The sequence below is a fragment of the Orycteropus afer genome, unplaced genomic scaffold, assembly GCF_000298275.1.
Source record: "Orycteropus afer afer isolate SDZICR_OR568_19922 unplaced genomic scaffold, OryAfe1.0 scaffold00364, whole genome shotgun sequence".
NCBI lineage: Eukaryota > Metazoa > Chordata > Mammalia > Tubulidentata > Orycteropodidae > Orycteropus > Orycteropus afer.
Window position 1 is genome coordinate 3,467,498 of NW_006921951.1, and position 23,272 is coordinate 3,490,769.

Genomic DNA, 23,272 nt, shown 5'->3' on the forward strand with positions numbered 1-23,272 from the left:
GTCTAATGTCCTGACTGCTGCTTCCGTTGGCATCGATTGTAGAACCAAGCAACGTGAATTCTTTGACAACCTCAATCTTCTCTCCATTTATCGTGATGCTGCCAGGGGCTACTGGACAAAAATGGCCTTTATCACCATATAATCAATGTTCATTGTTGTTGTTAGGCTCCATCGAGTTGGCTCTGACTCACAGCGGCCCTATGTATGACAGAACAAAACACTGCCCGGGCCTGTGCCAGCCTCATAATCCTTGCTATACCTGAGCCCATCATTCTAGCCACTAGGTCAATCCATCTTCCTTGACCCTCCACTTCACCAAGCATGATATCCTTCTCCTGGGACTGGTCCCTTCTGACTATGAGACCAAAATAGGTGAGACGAAGTTTGGCCATTCTTGTTTCCAAGGAGCTTTCCAGGTGCACTTCCAGGACAGATTTGTTTGTTCTTCTGGCAGTCCATGCTATTTTCAGTATTCTTCATCAAAACCACAATTCAAGCACATCAACTCTTCTACAGACTTCCTTATTCACTGTCCAGCTTTGACATACATATGAGGTAACTGAATAATACCATGGGGTGGGTTAGGTGAGGAGCTCTGGTAGCATAGTGCCTAAGGTATCTAACTGCTAACCAGAAGGCTGGAGGTTCAAACCCACCAGCCACTCCTCGGAAGGAAGGTTGGGCAATCTACTTCCGTAGCGATACTGCCTCAGAAACCCAAGCAGGGGTCGGTATGAGTCTGGTTTGACTTGACAGCAGTGAGTTTGGTTTGTGTTAGGTGCACCTTAGTTTTCAAAATGGCATCTTTGCTTCTTAACACTTTAAAGAGGTCTTCTGCAGCAGATCTGCCCAGTGCAATACAATGTCTGACTTCTTCACTACTGATTTCATGGGTATTAATTGTGGATCCAAGTACAACAAAATCCCTGACAACTTCAATCATTTCTCCATTTACTATGATGTTACTTATTGGTCCAGTTGTAAGGCTTTTCATTTTATGTTGAGGTGCAATCCACACAGAACACTGTAGTCTTTGATCTTCATCAGTAAGTGCCTCAAGTCATCTTCATTTACAGCAAGGAAGGTTGTGTCATCTGCATACTGCAGCTTGTTAATGAATCTTCCTCCAATCCTGCTGCTTTGTTCTTCTTCTTATAGTCCAGCTTCTCAGGTTATTTGCTCAGCAGATAGATTGAGTAACTATGATAAAAGGATACAATCCTGACACACACCCTCCCTGATTTTAAACCAGGCAGTATCCCCTTGTTTTGTTTGAATGACAGCCTCTTGGTCAATGTACGGATTCCTCATGATCACAATTAAGTGTTCTGGAATTCCCATTCTTTGCAATATTGTACATAATTTGTTATAATCCACATATTTTAATGCCTTCATATAGTCAATAAAACACAGGTAAACATCTTTCTGGTATTCTTTGCTTTGAGCCAAGATCCATCTGACATCAGCAATGATATCCCTTATCCCATGTCCTCTTCTGTATCCAGCTTGAATTTCTGGTAATTCCCTGCCAATATACTGCTGTGCTCTGGTTATCTAGTGCTGCTCTGACAGGAATATACCACAAATGGGAAGGCTTAAACAAACAGGAGTTTATTCTCTTACAGTTCAAGAGGCTAGAAGTCCAAGTTCCTAGTGCCAGGCTCTAGGGACTGGGTGAAAGCCCCTGGACCTTGGGCTTCAGTTCTGCCTGTTGCTCCCAGCCCACTGAAACTAGAGGCATCTCTCCACTCAGGCAGCTACTGGCTGCTGAGGCTAACAAGCCCAAGGTCGACAAATAAAATGTCACAGTCCTGATGTTACCCAACCACACAGCAAGCCATTAATTTAAGTCCATTTTAAGTTTCAAGGTCGGCAGAGCATGGCAGGCTGCTGAACAATGACACGGCTACATGCAGGGTTCAAGCGTGCCATAAGCTCGAGGCCATTCCCAAAGCTGCTTCTTATATATGGGGAGCAGACCACATGCCTAAACCAGCTACTCAGCTGCTTGTGGTAGATCCCACCATGGAGTTGATTGCCAGAATTATCATGGGGAATAACTACCACCAGCTGCCCAGCCACTCAACCAGGCCCAGTCAAGTTGACACACAAACATAACCATCACATGCTGCAACTGTTTTTTAATTATCTTCAGCAAAATTTTACTTGCATGTGATATTAATGATATTGTTCAATAATTTCCACATTCTGTAGAATCACTTTTCTTTGGAACAGGCATAAATATGGATCTCTTCAAGTCAGTTGGTCAGGTAGCTGTTCACTAAATTTCTTAGCATAAATGAGTAAGCATCTCCAGCACTACATTCATTTGTTGAAACATCTCAATGGGTATCCCATCAATTCCAAGACATTGGTTTTTCACCAATTTGTTCAGTGCAGCCTGGATTTCTTCCTTTAATACCATTGGTTCTTAATCATATGCTACCCCTTAAAATACTTGAACATCAACCAATTCCTTTTGATACAGTGACTCAGTGTATTCCTTCCATCTTCTTTTGATGCTTCCTGCATCACTCAATATTTTGCCCATAGATTCCTTCAATATTGCAACTTTAGGCCTGAATTCTTCTTCAGTTCTTACACCTTAAGAAATGCTGAGCATGTTCTTTGATTTTTCATTTTCTAACCCCAGGTCTTCACACATTTCATTATATTACTTTATTTTGTCTTCTTGAGCTGTCCTTTGAAAACTACTGTTCAGCTCTTTTTTTCCTCATTTCTTCCATTCACTTTAGCTACTCTCCATTCTGGAGCATGTTTCCAAGTCTGTTCTGACATTCATTTTGGTCTTTTCTTCTTTTCCTGTCTTTTTAATGACCTTTGGCTTTCTTCATGTATAATGTTCTTGATGTCATCCCACAACTCTTCTGGTCTTCAGTCATTTATGTTCAATACTTCAAATCTGTTCTTCAGATGGTCTCTAAATTCAGGTGGGATATAATCAAGGTTGTATTTTGGCTCTCACAAACTTGTTTTAACTTTCTTCAGTTTGTACTTGAACTTTCATCTGAGCAACTGACTTTGTTTTAACTAAAGATAGTAAGCTTCTCCATCATCTTTTCCCACAAACATAGTCAATCTGATTCCTGTGTAGTCCATCTGGCAAGGTCTACATGTGTAGTGGCTGTTTATGTTGTTGAAAAAAGTTATTTTCAACAAATAAGTCATGGGTCTTGCAAAATTCTACCATGTGATCTCCATCATCATTTCTATTACTAAGGCCATATTTTCCCACTAACAATGTTGCTTCTTTTCCAATTTTCACATTCCAATCACCAATAATAATCAATACATCTTGACTACATGTTTTGTCAATCAGACTGCAGAAGCTGGTAAAAATCTTCAATTTCTTCCTCTTTGGGTTTAGTGGTTGGTGCAAGAATTGGAAAAATAGTAGTATTAACTGGTCTGCCTTGTAGGCACATGTATATTATCCTATCACTGACAGCACTGTACTTCAGGACAGATCTTGAAACACTCATTTTGATGATGAATGCAATGCCATTCCCCTTCAATTTTCCATTACCAGCATAGTAGAATACATGATCATCTGATTCAAAATGGCCAACACCAAGCCAATTCAGTTCATTAAAGCCTAGGCTATAGATTTTCATGCGTTCTATGCCATTTTGGACAACTTGCACTTTTCCAAGATTTATACTTTGTTGTACATTCCATGTTCCAATTATCATTGGATGTCTGCAGCTGTTTCTTCTCATTTTGAGTTGTGCGCCATCAGCAAATGAAGGTCCAGAATGTTTTATTCCATACACATCATTAAGGTTGAGTCTATTGTGAGGAGGCAGCTCTTTCCCAGTAGTAGTGTGTGTTCTAACCTGAGGGGCTCGTCTTTCAGCACTATATCAGACAATGTTTCAGGGCCACTCATAAAGTTTTCCAGTAATACATCAGACAGTGCTTCACGGGATGATTTTTTCAATAGTAGATGGCCCTGTCCTTCTTCCCAGTGTGTTTTACTCTGGAAGATCTGCTGAAACCTATCTACCATGGGTTACCCTCCTGGTATTTGAAATACCAGTGGCCTAGCCATCAGCCTCACCACAACACACAACCCACCACAATATGACAAACTGACAGACAATTGCGGCTTCACCCCACATATGTGTAAGCATGGATCTGATCCTATTCAACATAACAAAGACTTTGAGAACTGATCTAACAAATATACCACCATCTAGGTCCCAGACTAGTTACTGGTGTTGTACATGCTAGATAGATCCAAATGGCACTTTAAACATGAAACTGAAATTGCAACCAAATCCCACAAGAAAAGCGGGTAGAAATTTGTGTCCTAAAACTAACTGGGTCAACTTCCTGGTAAAACAAAAACCAAACCAAACAAAACAAAACAACACCCTCCATAGGATTTAAACAAGACCTAGAGTCCATTAAGTAATGGTCAAAATGTCCAGTATATAATTCAAAATTACTCAGTATAAGAACCAGGAAAATCTTAACTTTCATGGGAGAATACAATCTATAGTCAATGTCAATATAACACAGATGTTGAAAGTATCTCACAAATGATTATAAACAGCTATTATAAATCGTCCTCCACTTGTATGTCAGTTTGTTGTGCCCTGACGGAGCACAATTCAAAATAGAAAGAAAGATCAGCAAACATTCATTAATAATCAGAACATGGAACGTACAAAGTATGAACCTAGGAAAAAGGTAAGTTGTCAAAAATGAAATGGAATTCATAAACATCAAGATCCTAGGCATTAATGAGCTGAAATGGACTAGGACTGCCCATTTTCAATCAGACAATCATATGGTCTACTATGCTGGTAATGAAAAACTGAAGAGGAATGGTGTCACATTCATCATCAAAAAGAACACTTCAAGATCAATCCTGAAATATAATGCTATCAGTGATGGGATATTATCCATATGCAAACAAAAAAGACCAGTCAATACCACTATTATTCAAATTTAACTACCAACCACTAAAGCCAAAGATGAAGATATTGAAGATTCTTACCAACTTTTGCAGTCTGAATTGCCAACACAATGCAATCAAGATGTAACAATAATTACTGGAGATTGGAATGCGAAAGTTGGAAACAAGAATCATTGGTAGTTGGAAAATATGGCCTTGGTGACAGAAATGACGTTGGAGAGTGCATGACAGAATTTTGCAAGATCAGCTACTTATTTGTTTCAAATACCTTTTGTCAACAACATAAACAGCTTGGGCTGTGCCAGATGGAATACACAGGAATCAAATGGACTATACCTGTGGAAGGAGATGATGGAAAAGCTCAATATCATCAGTTAGTCTGTGGAAGAGACCATGAATTGCTTGTATGCAAGTTCAAGTAGATGCTGATGAAAATTAAAACAAGTCCACAACAGCCAAAATATGACCTTGTTTATATCTCATATAAATTTAGAGACCACCTAAAGAATAGATTTGGGCCTTCCGGTAAGATGGAGGAATAGGCAGACAAGTGACACAGACCCTCTTCAACAAAGAAAAGAAGAGCCAATTGACAGAGATACAGAAGATAATCCTGGAACGCTGAACTTTGAAAGGAACTATACAGAAATGGATTAGGCACAGACTAGTGGAAAAACATGAACGAAAAACAGTGAGTACAAAGATGGTCAGAGGGGCGGACTGTAAGCTACTCTGATGGGACCAACAGCCTGATTATTTCCAAGTGGTGTTGTGACCTGAGAACTGACCTAAACATCAGCCCTGGTCTCCAAGAGCTACAGGGACAACTTCTCTGTTGGCCTATGACTAGAAAAGGAAACAGCAAAGAAGGAGACAACCTGAGCTATGGGCTTTCTGCTGTCTGGAGGGTGCAGCCATTTTGATTGTTTACATGTGGCAGCCATTTTGGATATTTAAACTGACTGATGGCCCAGCCATTTTGAATGTTTACAAGTGGTGGCCATTTTGGATATTTAAAGTGACTGAGGGTACAGCCATTTTGAATGTTTACAAGTGGCAGCCACTTTGGATATTTGAAGTGACTGAGGGCACAGCCATTTTGAATTTTTAAAAGTAGCAACCATTTTGGATTTTAAAGTCATAGCATTCTCATTTAGATTCCAGGAACCTAAGAACAGCATCTGTTTGCCAGAGTTGGCAAGGAATACAAGAGGTTGACATAGGAAAGGAGACAGGTGGTGAGTGTATTAAGTGCTGTCAACTAGTGAATAGAGAAGCACAGCACAGTACCCTGCCTATATAGATAACATACAAACAAAACAAAGAAAATGAAAATTGTGGGCAAGGCACTCCAACATATAATCACCAATTTAATATAAACACAAAAATGTCACAATGCATCGGAGACAACAGAGCATCACAGTCCACACAAAGAAGCAAGATAAAGCAGGAGAAACAAGGGACCCGGATACAGACCCAAAACACATCTCTGAGGAAGACGCAGCATTGGAACTCCCTGACAAGGAATTCAAAAGAATTATATTTAGGTTATCTTCAAGGGAATGAGAGACAGACCAAGGAAAATACAGACAAAATCCTAGAAGAATTTTGGAAGAAAATATAAGAACAAAATGACAATAAATGAAAAATTATAAATGATTCAAACTCTACAAATAGAAATCCAGAAGATTAATACTAAATTGTCAGAAACGGATAACACATTGAAAGGGCAAAGGAGTGGAATTGATGTAATGGAAAACAGATTAATGAGACTGAAGACAAATACCTGAATACTTATTTGGAAAGGGATCAATCAGAGAAAAGATTAAAACAAAATGAAGAAAGCCTAAGGTTCATGTGGGATACCATCAAAAGGAATAACCTACGTGTCACTGGAATTCCAGAACAGGAAGAGAAAAATGAAATCACTGAGAAAATTGTCCAAGATTTGTTGGAGGAGAACTTCCCTGATATGATGAAAGATGAGAATATATCCATTCAGGAAGTCCAACGAACCCCAAACAGGATAGACTCCAAAAGCAAATCACCAAGACGTATCATCATCAAACTTATCAAAACCAAAGACAAAGAAAGAATCCTGAGAGCAGCATGGGAAAAACAGAAAGTTACCTACAAGGGGCAACCAATAAGACTAAGCTTGGATTTCTCAACAGAATCCATATAGGTGAGAAGATGGTATAAACCATGAAAGAGAAAAATTTCTAACTAAGGATTATGTACCCAGCAAAATTGTTCCTCAAATATGAGGTAAAATTAGGACATTTCCAGAGAAGCAGAAATTAAGGGAATTTTTTAAAACCAGACCAACCTTACAAGAGATGCTAAAGGGAGCCCTTTGGACAGAGAAGCAACAACAGCCAACAACTGACCATTAACACACATGATGATATAACCCAGAACCAACCCAGCTATGGAAGTATCCAAAGTAAATAAGCCTACAAGATTGTAAACAGGGAACCAGAGATAACAACCGACAAATGAGGACAACTACAGACCAAAAAGAGGGAAAAAAAAAAAAAAAAAATCTGTGTTGTTACAGAACTTCTAGATGTTAGGGAAGTCAAGACAACTACAAGATAGAATGGACTGTTTTACACTTGGGAAGAAAACTATAATTCACAGGGTAACCTCAAAGAAAAATGATAAACCTTCACATCAAAATAAAAAAGAGGACCAGCACAAATATTCAGCAAATACTAAAACAATAGCAATGAAGGAAGTGGTAACATGATTCCTAAATAAAACAAGCTCAGCATAGAAAATTATATGGAACAAAGAAATCGACACAATGAAAAAGCACATGACAAAAATGACAAAAACAAATTCATATTTGCTGATAATTACATATCTGGCAAGGGACTTATCTCTAAGATTGATGGAAAACTCCAACACCTCAAACCAAAGGAATTAACAATCCAATTGAAAAATGGGCAGAAGACATGAATAGACACTTCACCAAAGAGGATATTCAGGTGGTCAGCTAATACATGAAAAGATGCTCACAATCATTGGCCATCAGAGAGATGTAAATCAAAACAAAATGAGATATACTGTCTCACCCAGCACTGATGGCAAGGTTCAATGAGACAGAAAATAACAAATGCTGATGGGGATGTGAAAAGATTGGGACACTCATATACTGCTTGTGTGACTGTAAAGTGACACAACCACTGTGGAAAGCAATATGGTGATTTCTTAGAAAGTTGGAATTGTAGATACGATTTGACCCAGCAATCCCATTACTAGGTATATATGCTAGAGAGGTGATAGGAACAGATACCTGCATGTTTATGTTTATCACAGCACTATTTACAATAGCAAAAAGATGGAAACAACCTACGTGCCCATCAGCGGAAGAGTTGATGATCAAACTATGGTATATACACATACTGGAATGCTATGCAGCACTAAAGAATAATGTAGAGTCTGCAAAACACTGCATAATATGGATGAACTTGGAGGACATTATGCTGAGTGAAATAAGTCAATCATAGGACAAATATAGTATTAGTTCGTTGTTGTGGAGGGTCAAGGAAAGGTTTATATATGGAGGGAAACTTTGTTTGTTGGTTGCTGTGGGTGGGAGGGGAGGGGAGAGAACACTGCAAAAAAAAAAAAAGCACTGACCCATGGGGGGGGGAACAGATTTGATGCATTAAATACCAATGACCAAGGACCAGATGAGTTGTGGAATGATATAATAAATAAAGAAAACATCATAAATAAAGCAAAGGTCATTTAAAAGATAGGAAAGAAAGAAAAGGCCAAGAAGGATGTTAGAAAAGACTCAGAAACTTGCTCTTGAACATAAAGTAATCAAAACAAATGGAAGAAATGATTAAATCAAAGAACTGAACAGAAGCTCTCAAGGGCAGCTTGAGAAGTGAAAGTAAGGTACTACAAGACAAAGTGCAAAGACCTGGAGTTAGAAACCCAAAAGGGAAGAAAATGCTCAGCATTTTGCAAAGCTGCAAAAACTGAAGGAAAAATTGAAGCAAGTTGCAATACTGAAGGATTCTATGGGCAAAATACTGAATCATGCAGGAAGCATCATAAGATGGAAGGAATACACAGAATCATAGTACCAAAATTAATTGATGTTTAAACATTTCAGGGAGTAGTATATGATCAAGAAACATTGGTATTGGGGAGTTCTAGTAAGATGTCAGAATAGGCAGACAAACTACACAGACCTTCCTCAAAAAAGAAAAAAGAACCAATTAACGCAGATACAAAAGATAATCCTGGAGCCCTGAGCTTTAAAGGAAGGATACAAAAGTGGACTAAACTCCAACTAGTAGAAGAACCTGCATGGAAACACCAAAAATGTAGACACATGGAGCTGCGGACTGTCAGTGATCCTGACAGCATGGGCAGCTCAGATACTGCCAAGTTAGGAAAATTAGGTTAGGTATTAGGACCTAAGAATTAACCTAAAAATTGGCCCTGGTAGGCAGAGGCTGCAAGGAGGACTGCACAATGGTGGCTGGTGAATAAAAGGGAAAGCAGCAAAGAGGGAGACAGGCTGAATTGTGAACTTTTGCCTGTCTGGAGAGCACAGTCATTGTGAATGTTTACAAGTGTCTGACCATTGTGGACATTTAAAGCAACAGTGTTCTCACAGATTCCAGGGACCTAACCATAGGTTCCACTTGCCAGGGACCACAAGGACACACTGGACACTGAAGATGGGAAAGGCATGATATTCTCCTTGTTATACTTATACCCCACAACCCCTTGGTGAACAGAGGTGTGGCCATCCCTCACTCCCACCAACCTTCTGGGCCGGCAGGAATCCATCACACTCTTGTGTGCTCTGATGGAGTCTGAGTACCCTGCCTGTCCCAGATTTTTTTTTTTAAGTTTTTTTTTTTTCTCTGTTTTAAAATTATTAATTTTTGTTCCTTCATAATTATTATTATTATTATTTCTTTTTCTTTGCCAGGTTCTAGTTTTAGACTTTTTCTCACTTCCTTTTTCCTAGTTCCCAGTTTTTTCTTTCTTGTGGTTCTCCCCATTCCTTGGTTTTCTTTTTGCATTTTTCCCATTTTTTCTTCATTATTCTCCTACTCTAAATCTTTTCTCTTATTGCCCCTTCCCGAGATATTGCGGGAATTTTCCCTTTTCATATTCAAATTTCTTTTGACTTTTTAAAGTATTTTTAAAAATATTTTCTCCCATTAATTGCCTTTGCTTCTTCTTCTTTTTTTTTTTTTTTTTTCCTGTTTTTCTTTTTTCTCTGTTTGGTGACAGGTCCTGTGTGTTTATGCAGTGTGTATTTTTTGTCCTCTTATTTTACTTTTTTTGAAGGTTTTTTGATTGTTGTTTTTGTCTGAGTGGGAGACAGCAACTGCGCCCATACAACCCAACCACACTCACACCTCCTACAACTCCATTTACTGAGTGAGAGCCACCACTTCCTTTTGCACCAACTGGTCAATGATACACAACCACCAAAAAGAGCCTGACTCATCCTTAACTGCTCTTCATAAGCAGTTAACAGAGATATGTCACAGCCACTCTAATTTTCTATCACATCCACCAGGAGAAAGGTGGTGAGTGCATAAATCCAGCTAACTAGTTAACAGAGGAGCACAGTACACTGCTTATTCAGTTACATACAAAGAAAATACAAATCTTGGGTGAATCATTCCAACATACAATCACCAATTAATTATAAATACAACCAATTCACAATGTCACAGAGACAACAGACCATCACAGTCCACACAAAGAAGCAAACTAAAGCAGTAGAAGCAAGGGAGCAGGATACAGACCCAGAACACATCCCTGAAGAAGCAGCAGCACTGGAACTCTCTGATAAAGAATTCAAAAGAATATTACTTAGATATCTTCAAATGATTGAGAGATAGATCAAAGAAAACACTGACAATGTTAAGGAAAACACTGGGAAAACCCTAGAATAATTCTGGGAAAAAAATACAAGAAAAAAATGACAAAATAAATGAAAAATTAGAAATTATTCAAAATCTACAGATAGAAATTGAGAAGATTAATACTAAATTTTCAGATATAGATAACACATTGAAAAGGCAAAGGAGTAGAACTAAATCAATGGAAGACAGAATTAATGAGATTGAAGACAAATACCTGAACACCTCTTTGGAAAGGGATCAATCAGAAAAAAAGATCAAAACAAAATGAAGAAAGTCTAAGGTTCATGTGGGATATCATCAAAAGGAATAAGCTATGTGCGATTGGAATTCCAGAACAGGAAGAGAAAAATAAAACCACTGAGAAAATTATCCAAGACTTTTTGGAAGAGAACTGTCCTGATATGATGAAAGATGAGAATATATCCATTCAGGAAGTCCAACGAACCCAACAGGATAGACTCCAAAAGAAAATCATCAAAGCATATCATAATCAAACTCACCAAAACCAAAGACAAAGAGAGAATCCTGAAAGCAGGACAGGAAAAATGAAAAGTGGCCTACAAAGGACACTCATTAAGACTAAGCTCTGATTTCTCAGCAGAAACCATGAAGGCGAGAAGATAATGGGATAGTATGCATAAAACACTGAAAGAAAAAAAATTCCCACCAAGAACTTTATACCCAGCAAAATTACCCCTCAAATATGATGGAGAAATTAGGACATTTCCAGGTAAGAAGAAATTAAGGGAATTTGTTGAAGCCAAACCAACCTTACAACAGATACTAAAGGGAGTCCTTTGACAGAGAACTAATAGTAGCAAACAACATACACATGGTGACATAACCCAGAAACCAGCACAGCTATGGAAGTATCCAAAGTAAAATAAGCTTACAAGATTGTAAACAGGGAACTAGAGACATCAATTGGCAAATGAGGACAACTACAAAACAAAAAGAGGGAAGAAACAGTGTAGTTATAGAACTTCTAAATGGTAAGGAAGTCAAGAGAGCTGCAAGATAGAATGGACTATTCTAAACTCAGGGAGAAACTTATAAATCACAGGGTAATCTCAAAGAAAAATGATAAACCTTCACATTACAAAGAAAAAGAAGACAAGCACAAAATTTAGCAAATACTAAAACAATAGCAATGAAGGAAATGATAACACAATTCATAAACATAATGAGTTCAGCATGGAAAATTACATGGAACAAAGAAGCCAGGAACACTAAGAAAAAACGTATAACAACATGACAGCAACAAATTCATACATGTTGATAATTACACTGAATGGTAATATATTAAATGCACCACTGAAGAGAAGGAGAGTTGCAGCGTGGACAAGAAAACATACTCCAAAATACTCCATATCAATATGCTGTCTACAAGAGATACACCATAGAGAGAAAGACAAAAATAGACTAAAATTCAAAGGTTGAAAAAAATTATATCAAGCAAATGGCAACCAAACCAGAGCACAAATGGCAATACTAATTGCTGACAAAATTGACTTTAAGAAAAAAACCACTAAGAGACAAGGAAGGACATTATATGATTAAAGGATCAATCATACAAGAAGATATAACCACAATAAATATCTATGGACCCAATAAAACAGCCCCAAAATACATAAATCAGACTTTAACAGAATTAAAAAGGAAAATAGATGACTCCACAGTCATAGTACAAGATTTCAATATACCACTTTTAATCAAAGATAGAACTGGAAAGAAACAAACGATGACGCAGAAGAACTAAACAATACAATCCACTAACTTGACCTACAGACATCTACAGAGCACTTCACCCCAAAACAGCACAATATACATTCTTTTCCAGTACACATGGAACATTCTCCATGATGGAATATGTTAGGCCACAAAGCATGCCTTAGTAAATTTTAAAACATTGAAATACTGCAAAGCATCCTCTCAGATCACAATACTATAAAATTAGAAATCAACAATAGGATGATCAATAGAAAAAGAGCAAACACATGGAAGCAGAACAACAACCTCCATAAGAATTCTGGGTAAAAGAAGAAATAAAATATGAAATTAAAAAATTCCTTGAATCAAACAAGAATGAAAATACAACATACAAAAATCTTTGGGATATAGCAAAAGTAGTGATCATAGGCCAATTTATAGCAATAAATACACACATCAAAAAAGAAGAAAAAGCCAAAATCAACACCGTACCCCAACATCTCCAACAATTAGAAAGAGAACAGCAAGAAAAGCCTACAGTCACCAGAAAAAAAAAAGGAAATAATAAAGATATGAGCAGAAATAAATGAGACAGAAAATAGAAAGATAATAGAAAAAATCAACAGACTAGAAGTTGGTTTTTTGGAAAGATTAATAAAATTGACAAACCACTGGCAAATTTAACAAAGGAAAAGAGGGAGAAAATACAAATAACACAAATAAGAAACGAATTGGGCGATATCACAACAGAACCAACTCAATTAAAAAAAATAATATTATCAAGATACTATGAAGAACTGCACTCCAATAAATTTGAAAATCTAGAAGAAATGGACAAATTTCCAGAAACACACGACTTACCTAAACCAACACAGACTGAGGTGGAAAAGTTAAACTGACACATAACAAAAGAAGAAATTGAACAAGTCTTAAAAATTTACCAACAAAAAAATGTCCTGACCCAGATGGGTTTCACTGGAGAATTCTACCAAATGTTCAGAGAAGAACTGACATCAATTCTACCCAAACTATTCTACAACATAGAGAAGGATGGAATCCTCCCAAATTCATTTTATGAAGCAAGCATAACCTTGATACCAAAACCAAGCAAAGACATCAGTAAAAGGAAAACCCAGACCAATATCCCTCATGAATATAGATGCAAAAATCTTTAATAAAATCCTAGCCAATAGATTCCAACAATATATCCAAAAAATAATACATTGTGACCAAGTGGAGTTCATACCTTGTATGCAACCATGGTTCAACATTAGAAAAACAATGAATGTCATCTATCACATAAATAAAATAAAGGAAAAGAAACACAGGATCATATCAAATGATATGGACAAGGCCTTTGATAAAATCTAATACCCTTTCCTGAAAAAACTCTCAGCAAAATACGAATAGAAGGGACATTCCTCAACATAATAAAAGGCATATACGCAAAAACAGGCAACATTATTCTCAGTGGAGAACGACTGAAACCATTCCCCTTGCAAACAGGAACCAGACAAGGATGCCCTCTATTACCACTTCTATTCAACACTACATTAGAAGTCCTGTTGTTGTTGTTATGTGCCGTCAAGTCAGACCTGACTCATAGCGACCCCTCCTTGGGTTTCTGAGGCTGTATCACTGTGGGAATAGATTGCTCAACCTTCCTTCCGAGTAGTGGCTGGTGGGTTTGAACCGCCAGCCTTCTGGTTAGCAGTCAAGTGCCTTAGGCACTATGCTACCAGAGCTCCTAGTCAAGGCAATAGGCAAGAAAGGGAAATCAAAGGCATTCAAATTGGTAAGGAAGAAGTATAACTATCCCTATTTGCTGATGAAATGATCCTATACATAGAAAACTGAAGAGACTGAGTAAAAAAAACTAATGGAAGTGATTGAGAGATTTAGCATCATGACACGATACAAGATCAACATACAAAAATCAATTGGATTCCTCTATGCCAGCAAAAAGATTGCTGGAAAAGAAACAAGGAAATCAATATCATTTATAATAACTATCAAAAAAATTAAATACTCGGGAATAAATTTTACCAGGGACACAAAGACCTGTACAAAGAAAATACAAAAGACTACTTCATGAAACCATTTATCTACATAAAATGAAGAACTTATCATGCTCATGGATAGGAATATTAAACATTGTAAAAATGTCAGTTCTACCCAAAGCAATCTATACATTCAGTAGAATCCCAATTCAGATTCCATCAACACTCTTTAAGCATATGGAAAAACCAATCACTAATTTTCTATGGAAAAGAAAGATAGCTTGGATAAGTAAAGCACTACTGAAGAACAACAACAAAGTAGATGGCCTCACACTCCTCGATCTCAAAACCTACTATACTGCCTGGTATTGGTACAACGACAGACACATAAACCAATGGAATAGAATTGAGAATCCAGAGATAGATGCATTGACCTATGGTCAGCTGATCTTTGACAAAGGGCCTAAATGCATTAAATGGGGAAGAGAACGTTTGTTTAATAAATGGTGCTGGCAAAACTGGATATCCATTTGCAGAAAAATGAAACAACATCCATACCTCACATCACACACAAAAACTAACTCCAGATGGATCAGAGACTTCAATGAGAAACCAAAAACTATAAAGTTTCTCAAGGAAAAAATAAAGGAAAATTTAACCAAAAAAAAAAAAAAACCCCTCACTATCATTCAGTTGTGTTGATTCAATTCATAAAGGCACCTCCTTGGGTTTCTGAGGCAATATCTCTACAGAAGTATATTGCCCAGTCTTCCTTTTGAGGAGTGGCTAGTGGGTATGAACCACCAGAAGGGCACATTTAGGTCACATTTAGGGGCCCTATTCTATGGCATAAATAGACTATCAAGCATAACCCAAAATGCACAAACAGCAGAAGAGAAACTAGATGAATGGGACCTTCTAAAAATTAAATTTGTATGTGCTTTCAAAGACTTCTCCAAAAGAGTCAAAAGAGAACCTACAGACTTGGGAAAAAATATTGGACAATGATATATCTGATAAGGGACTAATCTCTAGAATTTATAGAAAACTCCAACACCTCAACAACAAAAAGACAAAATCCAATTAAAAATGAGCAGAAGACATAAATAGACACTTCACCAAAGAGGATATTCAGGCGGCCAAAAAACATATGAAAAAATATTCATGATCATCAGCCATTAGAGAGATGCAAATCAAAACAACAATGAGATACTATCTTGCCCCAGCACTAGCAGCAAAGTTCAAAAGACAGAAAATAACAAATGTTGGCGAGGATGGGGAGAGACTGGGACTCTCATACACTGCTGGTCGAACTGTGAAATGATACGACCGCTGTGGAAAGAAGTATGGCAATTCCTTAAGAAGTTGGAATTAGAAATACCATTTAACCCAGCCATTCCATTAGTAGGTATATATCCTAAAGAAGTGAGAGCCAGGACAAGAACAGATATATGCACACCATGTTCATCGCAGCACTATTTACAACAGTAAAAAGATGGAAACAACCTAGGTTTCCATCAACAGAAAAATGGATAACCATGCTGTGGTACATACAGTGGAATACTATGCAACCCTAAAGAATACTGTAGAATCTGCAAAACAGCACATAACGTGGATGAACCTGGAGGATATTATGCTGAGTGAAATAAGTCAATCACATAAGAACAAACATTGTATTAGTCTGTTACTGTAAAAAGTTAAGGAAAGATTTATACATGGAAGGAAATTTTCTTTGTTGGTTACTAGGGTGAGAGAGAAGAGGAGGGAACACTGCTAGACAGGCAGAGACAAGTACTGATTTGGGTGAAGGGAAGGGCAATGTAACAAATGGAGTCATTGACACCATGGCACTGAGGAAGAGGAAGACATAGAAAGGGGCATGGAAGGTACAGACAACAAAATGAATCTTTTTGCACATATAGTACTGGATTGTCAGTCATGGCAAGCATTGATCTATGCATGGGTGGATAAATAGATAGGGTTGGCAAACAATGTTTCTACAAGTGTATTTGTATGTTCTGTAAGAATTTCCAGGTATATAGTAGACCTCACAAAGGACAAGGTTGTAGTCACTTCTCAGCCACAACCAGAGGAGGCGAGTAGTTGGACCTGTGGGCTTGGGGCTATGGTCACAGGGGACATCAAGCTCAACTGGCACAACCTACTACACAGAAACATTGCTCCACATCCTACTTTGGCAACTAGCGACTGGGATCTTAAAATCTTGCAAGCAGCCATCTAGATACAACTATGGGTCTCTCCTCGTCCAGAACAAAGAAAAATGAAGAAAGCCAAAGACACATGAAAACAATTAGTCCAAGGGACTGGTACCCCATGCGATCTTCAGCCTATACAACTATGAGATCAGAAGAACTACTTGGTGCCTGGCTACCACTTTCAACCATTCAGAGGGGGATCTATGTAGGAGATCCTAGATAGAGTGGGAGAACAATGTGGAACAAACTCAAAATCATTAAAAAAAAAAAGGGACCAGGTTTGCCAGTCTGACAGTCTGGGAGAACCCCTGAGATTATAGCCCCTAGCTGCTCTTCCAGTCTGGAACTGAACCCGCTCCTGTGGCTTCCAGCCAAACAAAAGACAGGCATATGAGCTGAACATTAACATTAGGTAGATGCACTCCTCGGAGAGATCAATCATGGGAGAACAGAAGGGCTGTGTATGCACAGGGAGACAGCTTGGGAGGCAGGAGTGCATGGGAGGGAAGGACACAGGGAAGAGGTGGCTATGGGGAAGAAGTGGGAGGAGAGCTGTTGCACTGTGGGAGATTGCAGTGAATGTCATGAGACAAAGTATATGTGAACTGCTGTATGGAAAGTGAATTTGCTCTGTAAACTTTCACCCAATCACAATAAAAATTTAAAAAAAGAAAAAAAAAAGAATCAATGGTATTGAAAGAAGAAGTCCAAGGTGCACTGAACCAATTAGTGAAAAAGAAAGCTCCAAGAATGCTTGTTTATGCTAAGAAATCTAGGAGACAGCTAGTTGGCCAAGTGACTAGAAGAGATCCATATTTTTGTCCATTCCAAAGAAAGGTGATCCAACGGAATATGGAAATTACTAAACAGTATCATTAATATCATATGCAAGTAAAATTTTGCTGAAGATAATTCAATAATGGTTGCAGCCGTATATTGACAGGAAACTTCCAGAAATTCAACCTGCATTCAGAAGAGTACCTGAAACAAGGAATATCATTGCTGATGTCAGATAGATCTTGGCTCAAATCAAAGAATACCAGGAAGATGTTTATCTGTTTTTTGACTGTGCAAAAGTACTCGGCTGCGTGAATCATAACAAATTAAGGATAACATAGTGAAGAACTGGAATTGCAGATCACTTAACTGGACTCATCAGGAATCTGTATACAGACTAAGAGGCTGTCATTCGGACACAAGAAAGGGTTATCCATGGTTTAAAATTAGGAAGGGTGTGGACCAGGATTGTATCCTTTCACTACATGTATTTAATCTGTATGCTGAGCACATAATCTGAGAAGTTGGATTTTATGAAGATGAACATGGCATCCTGCCATATGCAGATGACAAAACCTGGTGAAAATGAAGACTTGAAGCACTTACTGATAAAGATTATAGACTACAGCCTTCAGTATGGACTATACCTCTACCTAAAGAAACAAAAATCTTCCTAAGTGGGACAATAAGCAACATCACAATAAATGGAGTAAAGATGCTCCATGATTTCAATTCACTTGGATCCACAATCAACACCCACAGAAGCAGCAGTCAAGAAATTAGACACCTTACTGCACAGGGCAAATATGCTGCATGGGGACCTCTTTAAAGTGTTAAGAGCAAAGATGTTACTTTGAAGACTAAAGTGTACCTAACTAAAGCCTTGGTATTTTCATATGACTCATATACATGTGAAAGCTAGACAAGATAAGGAAGACTGAAGAAAAGGTGATGCCTTGGAATTTTGCTGTTGACTAAGAATACTGAAAATACCATGAACTGCCAAAGAATGAACAAGTCTTGGAAGAAGTACAGTCGGAATGCTCCTTGGAAGCAAGGATAGCCAGACTTCATCTCACCTACTTTGGTCATGTTGTCAGAATAGACCAATCCTTGGAGAAAAATATCATGTTTGGTAAAGCTGAGAGTCAGCGAAAAAGGGGAAGACCCTGAACTAGATGGACTGACATAGTGGGTTCAATGATGGCCTCACATATAGCGGGGATTGAGAGAATAGTGCAGGACTGTGCAGTGTTTCATTGTATTGTACTTATGGTTGCTATGAGTCAGAGCCAGGTTGACGGCACCACAATTAAGACTTTGGCTTTTCTCAATGCAAGAAGAATTTCTACAAAAAATAATTCATCAAAAAAAAAAATAATAATTACTTAAAAACTTACTTACTTATGGTCTGCCTTGTCCTTTTACAATATAAGCTCCAGAAGAGCATGTTATGTTTTTGTATTTTCACTGTGGTATCTTCAGTACCAAAACAATATACAAAATAATAGTAGTGCTCAATAATTATTTGATAAATCATTAAGTTATATCTTTTCAATACCCCTGTTAAAAAATGCCTAAAGTACTTTCCTGAGATTTTATCAAAATTCACTACTCAGGTTCTCATTAATAATCATTGTGAAAAACAGATGAATCTGATATGCTACAAAGGTTAAAGTAACACACTTTAAATATGTATTATTAGTCTCCTCTTTCACAATACACACTTTTGTGATAAAATCTTTGCCATTCTTAAGGTTGAACAGCTTCCTCCATTTTTCACATATTACTAGGTAGGGAGAAACTTCCACTACCCCCATCTCAATTGCTCTAAGTGGTTTATTTGTATACTAGACTAAAATAGGGTATCAAATTTTTATACACACTTTCAGTTGCACAGAATGATGCTTCTTCCAATGTGAACTCATCCAAAGGAATCACAATTTGACCTCCTGCTTCCCACTTCTTACGATCAGATGAAGCCGGTTTTTCCTCTTCATGCTCTTTAACATCTTCATGAGCAATTACTTCAGAAGTGTCACTGTAATGCAGCTTTCCTTTTTCATCCTCTTGTGCTTTAAGATTTTGATTTAATCTACGCAGTATTTCTCGTTTACTCTGAAACACATGTAACCTTGTATTTTAATATATAAATGGATCAAGTAAAATGACTGACAGAGAAACTTTGAAAACTATACTTACTGAAATAGCACTGTTGGTCTTTTGCACTTCTTCTGAGGTTTCCTGAGAATCATCAGTTAAATAGTCCTTTAAACATAGATAATTACATAGTAAGAAATAATGTTATTTTAAAAATCTACATTTAAAAGCTTGTCATTTTTGTTACTTATTACTTTTTATTAAATTGCTTCTTATATTTTTGTTCCTGTAAATGTTAACTTAGCTTCCTATGTCATCAGCAAAAATAAATAAATAAATAAATAAATATTACCAACTAATAGACAAATTATTTAGTAGAAAGGCCTATTCTCAATTTTTTGTCATAGCTTTGGATTACAGATCACTTATTTACTATCTCCTCTTTTTAGCAGGCAACTGATTTTTGGTTACCTTTCATCAATGGTAGGAAAAAAAGAAAAGTAATTCATATACTCTCTTAAATTGTTGTTGTTGTTGTTGTTTGCCGTCGAGTCGGCCCCGACTCATAGCGACCCCTCCTTGGGTTTCCAAGGCAGTATCACTACGGAAGTAGGATTGCCCAACCTTCCTTCCGAGGAGTGGCTGGTGGGTTTGAACCGCCATCCTTCTGGTTAGCAGTCAAGTGCTTTTAGCCACTATGCTACCAGAGCTCCCACTCTCTTAATAGAACTATAAAAAATTTTGATGGATAAGGTAATTCAAGATGGAGTACATTCTTTTGAAGCTTTCTTTATGTTTCATATAAACCAAAAAACCAACCTTACTGCAATGAGTCAATTCAGACTCACAGCAACCTCCACTGGGTTTCTATGGCAGTAAATCTCTACAGAAGTAGATAACTCCTCTTCCTTCTGCAGCGTGGCTGGTGGGTTTGAACTGCCAACCTTCTGGTTAGCAGTCAAATGCCTTTGGCACTATGTCACTAGAGCTTCACATATATATATACACATACATATATTTATGTATGTATGTATATATTCTTGTTAAGCTGGACTACTAAATACAATTGAGAACAGGCTTTTCCCTCTAAGCAAAGAAGGTAATGAGAATGGGTTCTGAGTCATTTGTACTACTGAAAATAAATGTTTTTCTGTAGATTAGTCCAATCAGAGTAACCTAGATCACCAAATTTTAAAACATGTAAGAGAAGAAACTGGCAGTTAGAAAAACAATGAAAGCACATATATCTAGAAGTCTTGGAGTCAAAGTAGAAGCAATTTGCAAAGTTTTAAGTAAAACAAAGAAAAATCATTTAGTTAAATGGAGTATCTCAAACTTAAATTTGAGAAATACACAAAAGAGTATAGCAGTCAGTTTAAAAGTAATGAATATACAAAAGACAAAGAACATTTTACCCAGGAATTAGCAGCACTACAACCAGAGAGATGAACAGCTACTTGAGATGTGAGACTGGGTATCAGGAGGGGAACCACACAATAGTATCTAAAGTCAAAGTGAACACGTAGCACATGCAAAGTCATTATCAGAAAGAAAGAGAGGCTAAACCTACTTGAAGAACAAGAGTTTCTTAAATGAAGTTCTTGAGATCGATTTTATCACTCAGTGTTATGATTCAAGATGAGCATAAAGACTGCACACAATTAGAATCTACCAATAACCTCAGTGTTGCTTCTAAAAACTTAATAATGGAACTCAACAAAAAAAAAAAGATGGACACCAATTACCATGAAGGTAGAAAATCTGGTTAATGTGTTACTTAGTTCAGTACATTTTTTCCCTTACATCTGTTGAATTCTAGGCTGAAACTTTGTATTATGAGCCCATTTCTTTTAATCCCAAAACAGAGTCTTCACATTTTAGATGGATACCTGACATATACTTCCAAGTTTAAACTTTTTAGTCATCCACATTTCTTTGCATTACTATCCATATGGCATGATAGAAATTCAGAAGCAGAAGATGAAAGAGTTAATTAATGAATTAAGTGTAATTACACCAGTTTCTCACTCCAAAATTTGCTATCTCACAAAATTTCAAATAAAGATAACATGTCTGGGACTTCCTTCAGTTAGTCACTTAAGTACCAAAGAGATACTATTTTTAAAAAAGTGAACATTTGTTAAATGTGAGGAGTGGGACATAAGAATGTTCGATTATTTTTAGTACATTTCTACTTATAATTTTATTTACCCAACAATTTTTTAAAGTAAAACAGAGAGTGACTCATATTAGTACCTTACTTATCAGATTGTCCTAGATACAGAACCTCTAGGTACAAAAACCTATACACAAAAATCTTAAGAGCTAATTATTTTCTAGGAAAAATTAATAAAACATTAGATATTAAAGTGATTTCATTAAATTTAATTTTCCTTTAACTCATGCACTGATTTTGAGGATTCTAAATTTTAGAAAACTTACCATACCCACTTCTTTCAAAGCTGAAGTCATAGAAATTACAGCTCTCATCTGTTGCTTTGATGGAGATCCACCTGTTTCATGCTGTCCTCCCAAGGGTGGAGACAGATCAGAGTTCTTTACTCCTTTAGCCACCAACTATAATAAAAAATTCAATTATATGGGAAAATTTGCATTTGTGTAAAGAAATAAAATGCCATATATAACTTTGTATCTACTCAATCCACATGTAATTTTTTGCACTGCTCAATTATTTATTTAGCAAGATGTTGTGCTGGGGACAGAGTAGTGAATAAAGAGTAATACTTCTGGCCTCAGATATAAACATAACATGTGTCATATAATCCTAAATCACTCCCTTCTCCTGCGTTATTAATGTTTCATAAAATGATTCTGAGAAACAGGTGTCTTCTAAAAAATTTAGCATTAGTCCTCTCACTTTAATTTCAATTGATTACAAAATTTTAATAGTAAGAAAAAAAATTATTAATTTTACACCTCAGAAAGAAATTCTTATGCAATTTCTCCAAGTGTTGGCCTCTTCTCCTTGAAGTTTCAACATCAATTTCCCAACGTAAGACCCCTCATTATAAAAACGTCAACATAAATGAAAATAAAAGGAGTGACAGGTACAGGAAATAGAAAAATATACTTCATTAAAAATATCATGTATTATCTTCATATATGTTTTGTTCTTATCTTGCTATTTGGACTCTCAATAATATGAAGATTGTGAACCTTTAAAGAATTAGCACTTAAAGGAATGCTAACTGTAACATGGTAGAAATTTCACTCCCTACTTCTACCTGTTCCTTAAATGAGTAAACAAAAACTTCCAGTGAGTATGCATTTCACATGAGGAACCCTGGTAGGTGGTTAAAGTACTTGCTGCTAACCAAAAAGTCAGCAGTTTGAAGCCACCAGCTGCTCCACAGGAGAAAGTTAAGGCAGTCTGCTTCCATAAAGATTTACAGCTTTGGAAATCCTACGTTGTTGTTGTTGTTGTTAAGTGCCGTCGAGTCGTTTCCGACTCATAGCGACCCCATGCACAGCAGAACAAAACACTGCCCGATCCCGTGCCAGCCCCACAATCCCTGCTATACTTGAGCCCATCATTGCAGCCATCGTATCAATCCATCTCGTTGAAGGCCTCCCCCTCTTTCGTCG

At 37.2% G+C, this 23,272-nt stretch overlaps 1 protein-coding gene across 1 annotated transcript in view; it reads right to left on the reverse strand.

Annotated features, from left to right (window-relative positions):
* LOC103207321 (serine/threonine-protein kinase Nek1-like) overlaps positions 1–23,272 on the reverse strand; it is a 278,788-nt gene that overhangs the window by 140,705 nt on the left and 114,811 nt on the right. The window contains exons 10-12 of the mRNA XM_007952898.1: positions 22,109–22,243; positions 19,769–19,834; positions 19,453–19,684 (exon numbers count right to left, since the gene is read on the reverse strand). Of these exons, the coding sequence (XP_007951089.1) occupies positions 19,453–19,684; positions 19,769–19,834; positions 22,109–22,243 (433 nt within the window). The remainder of the gene's footprint in view (positions 1–19,452; positions 19,685–19,768; positions 19,835–22,108; positions 22,244–23,272) is intronic.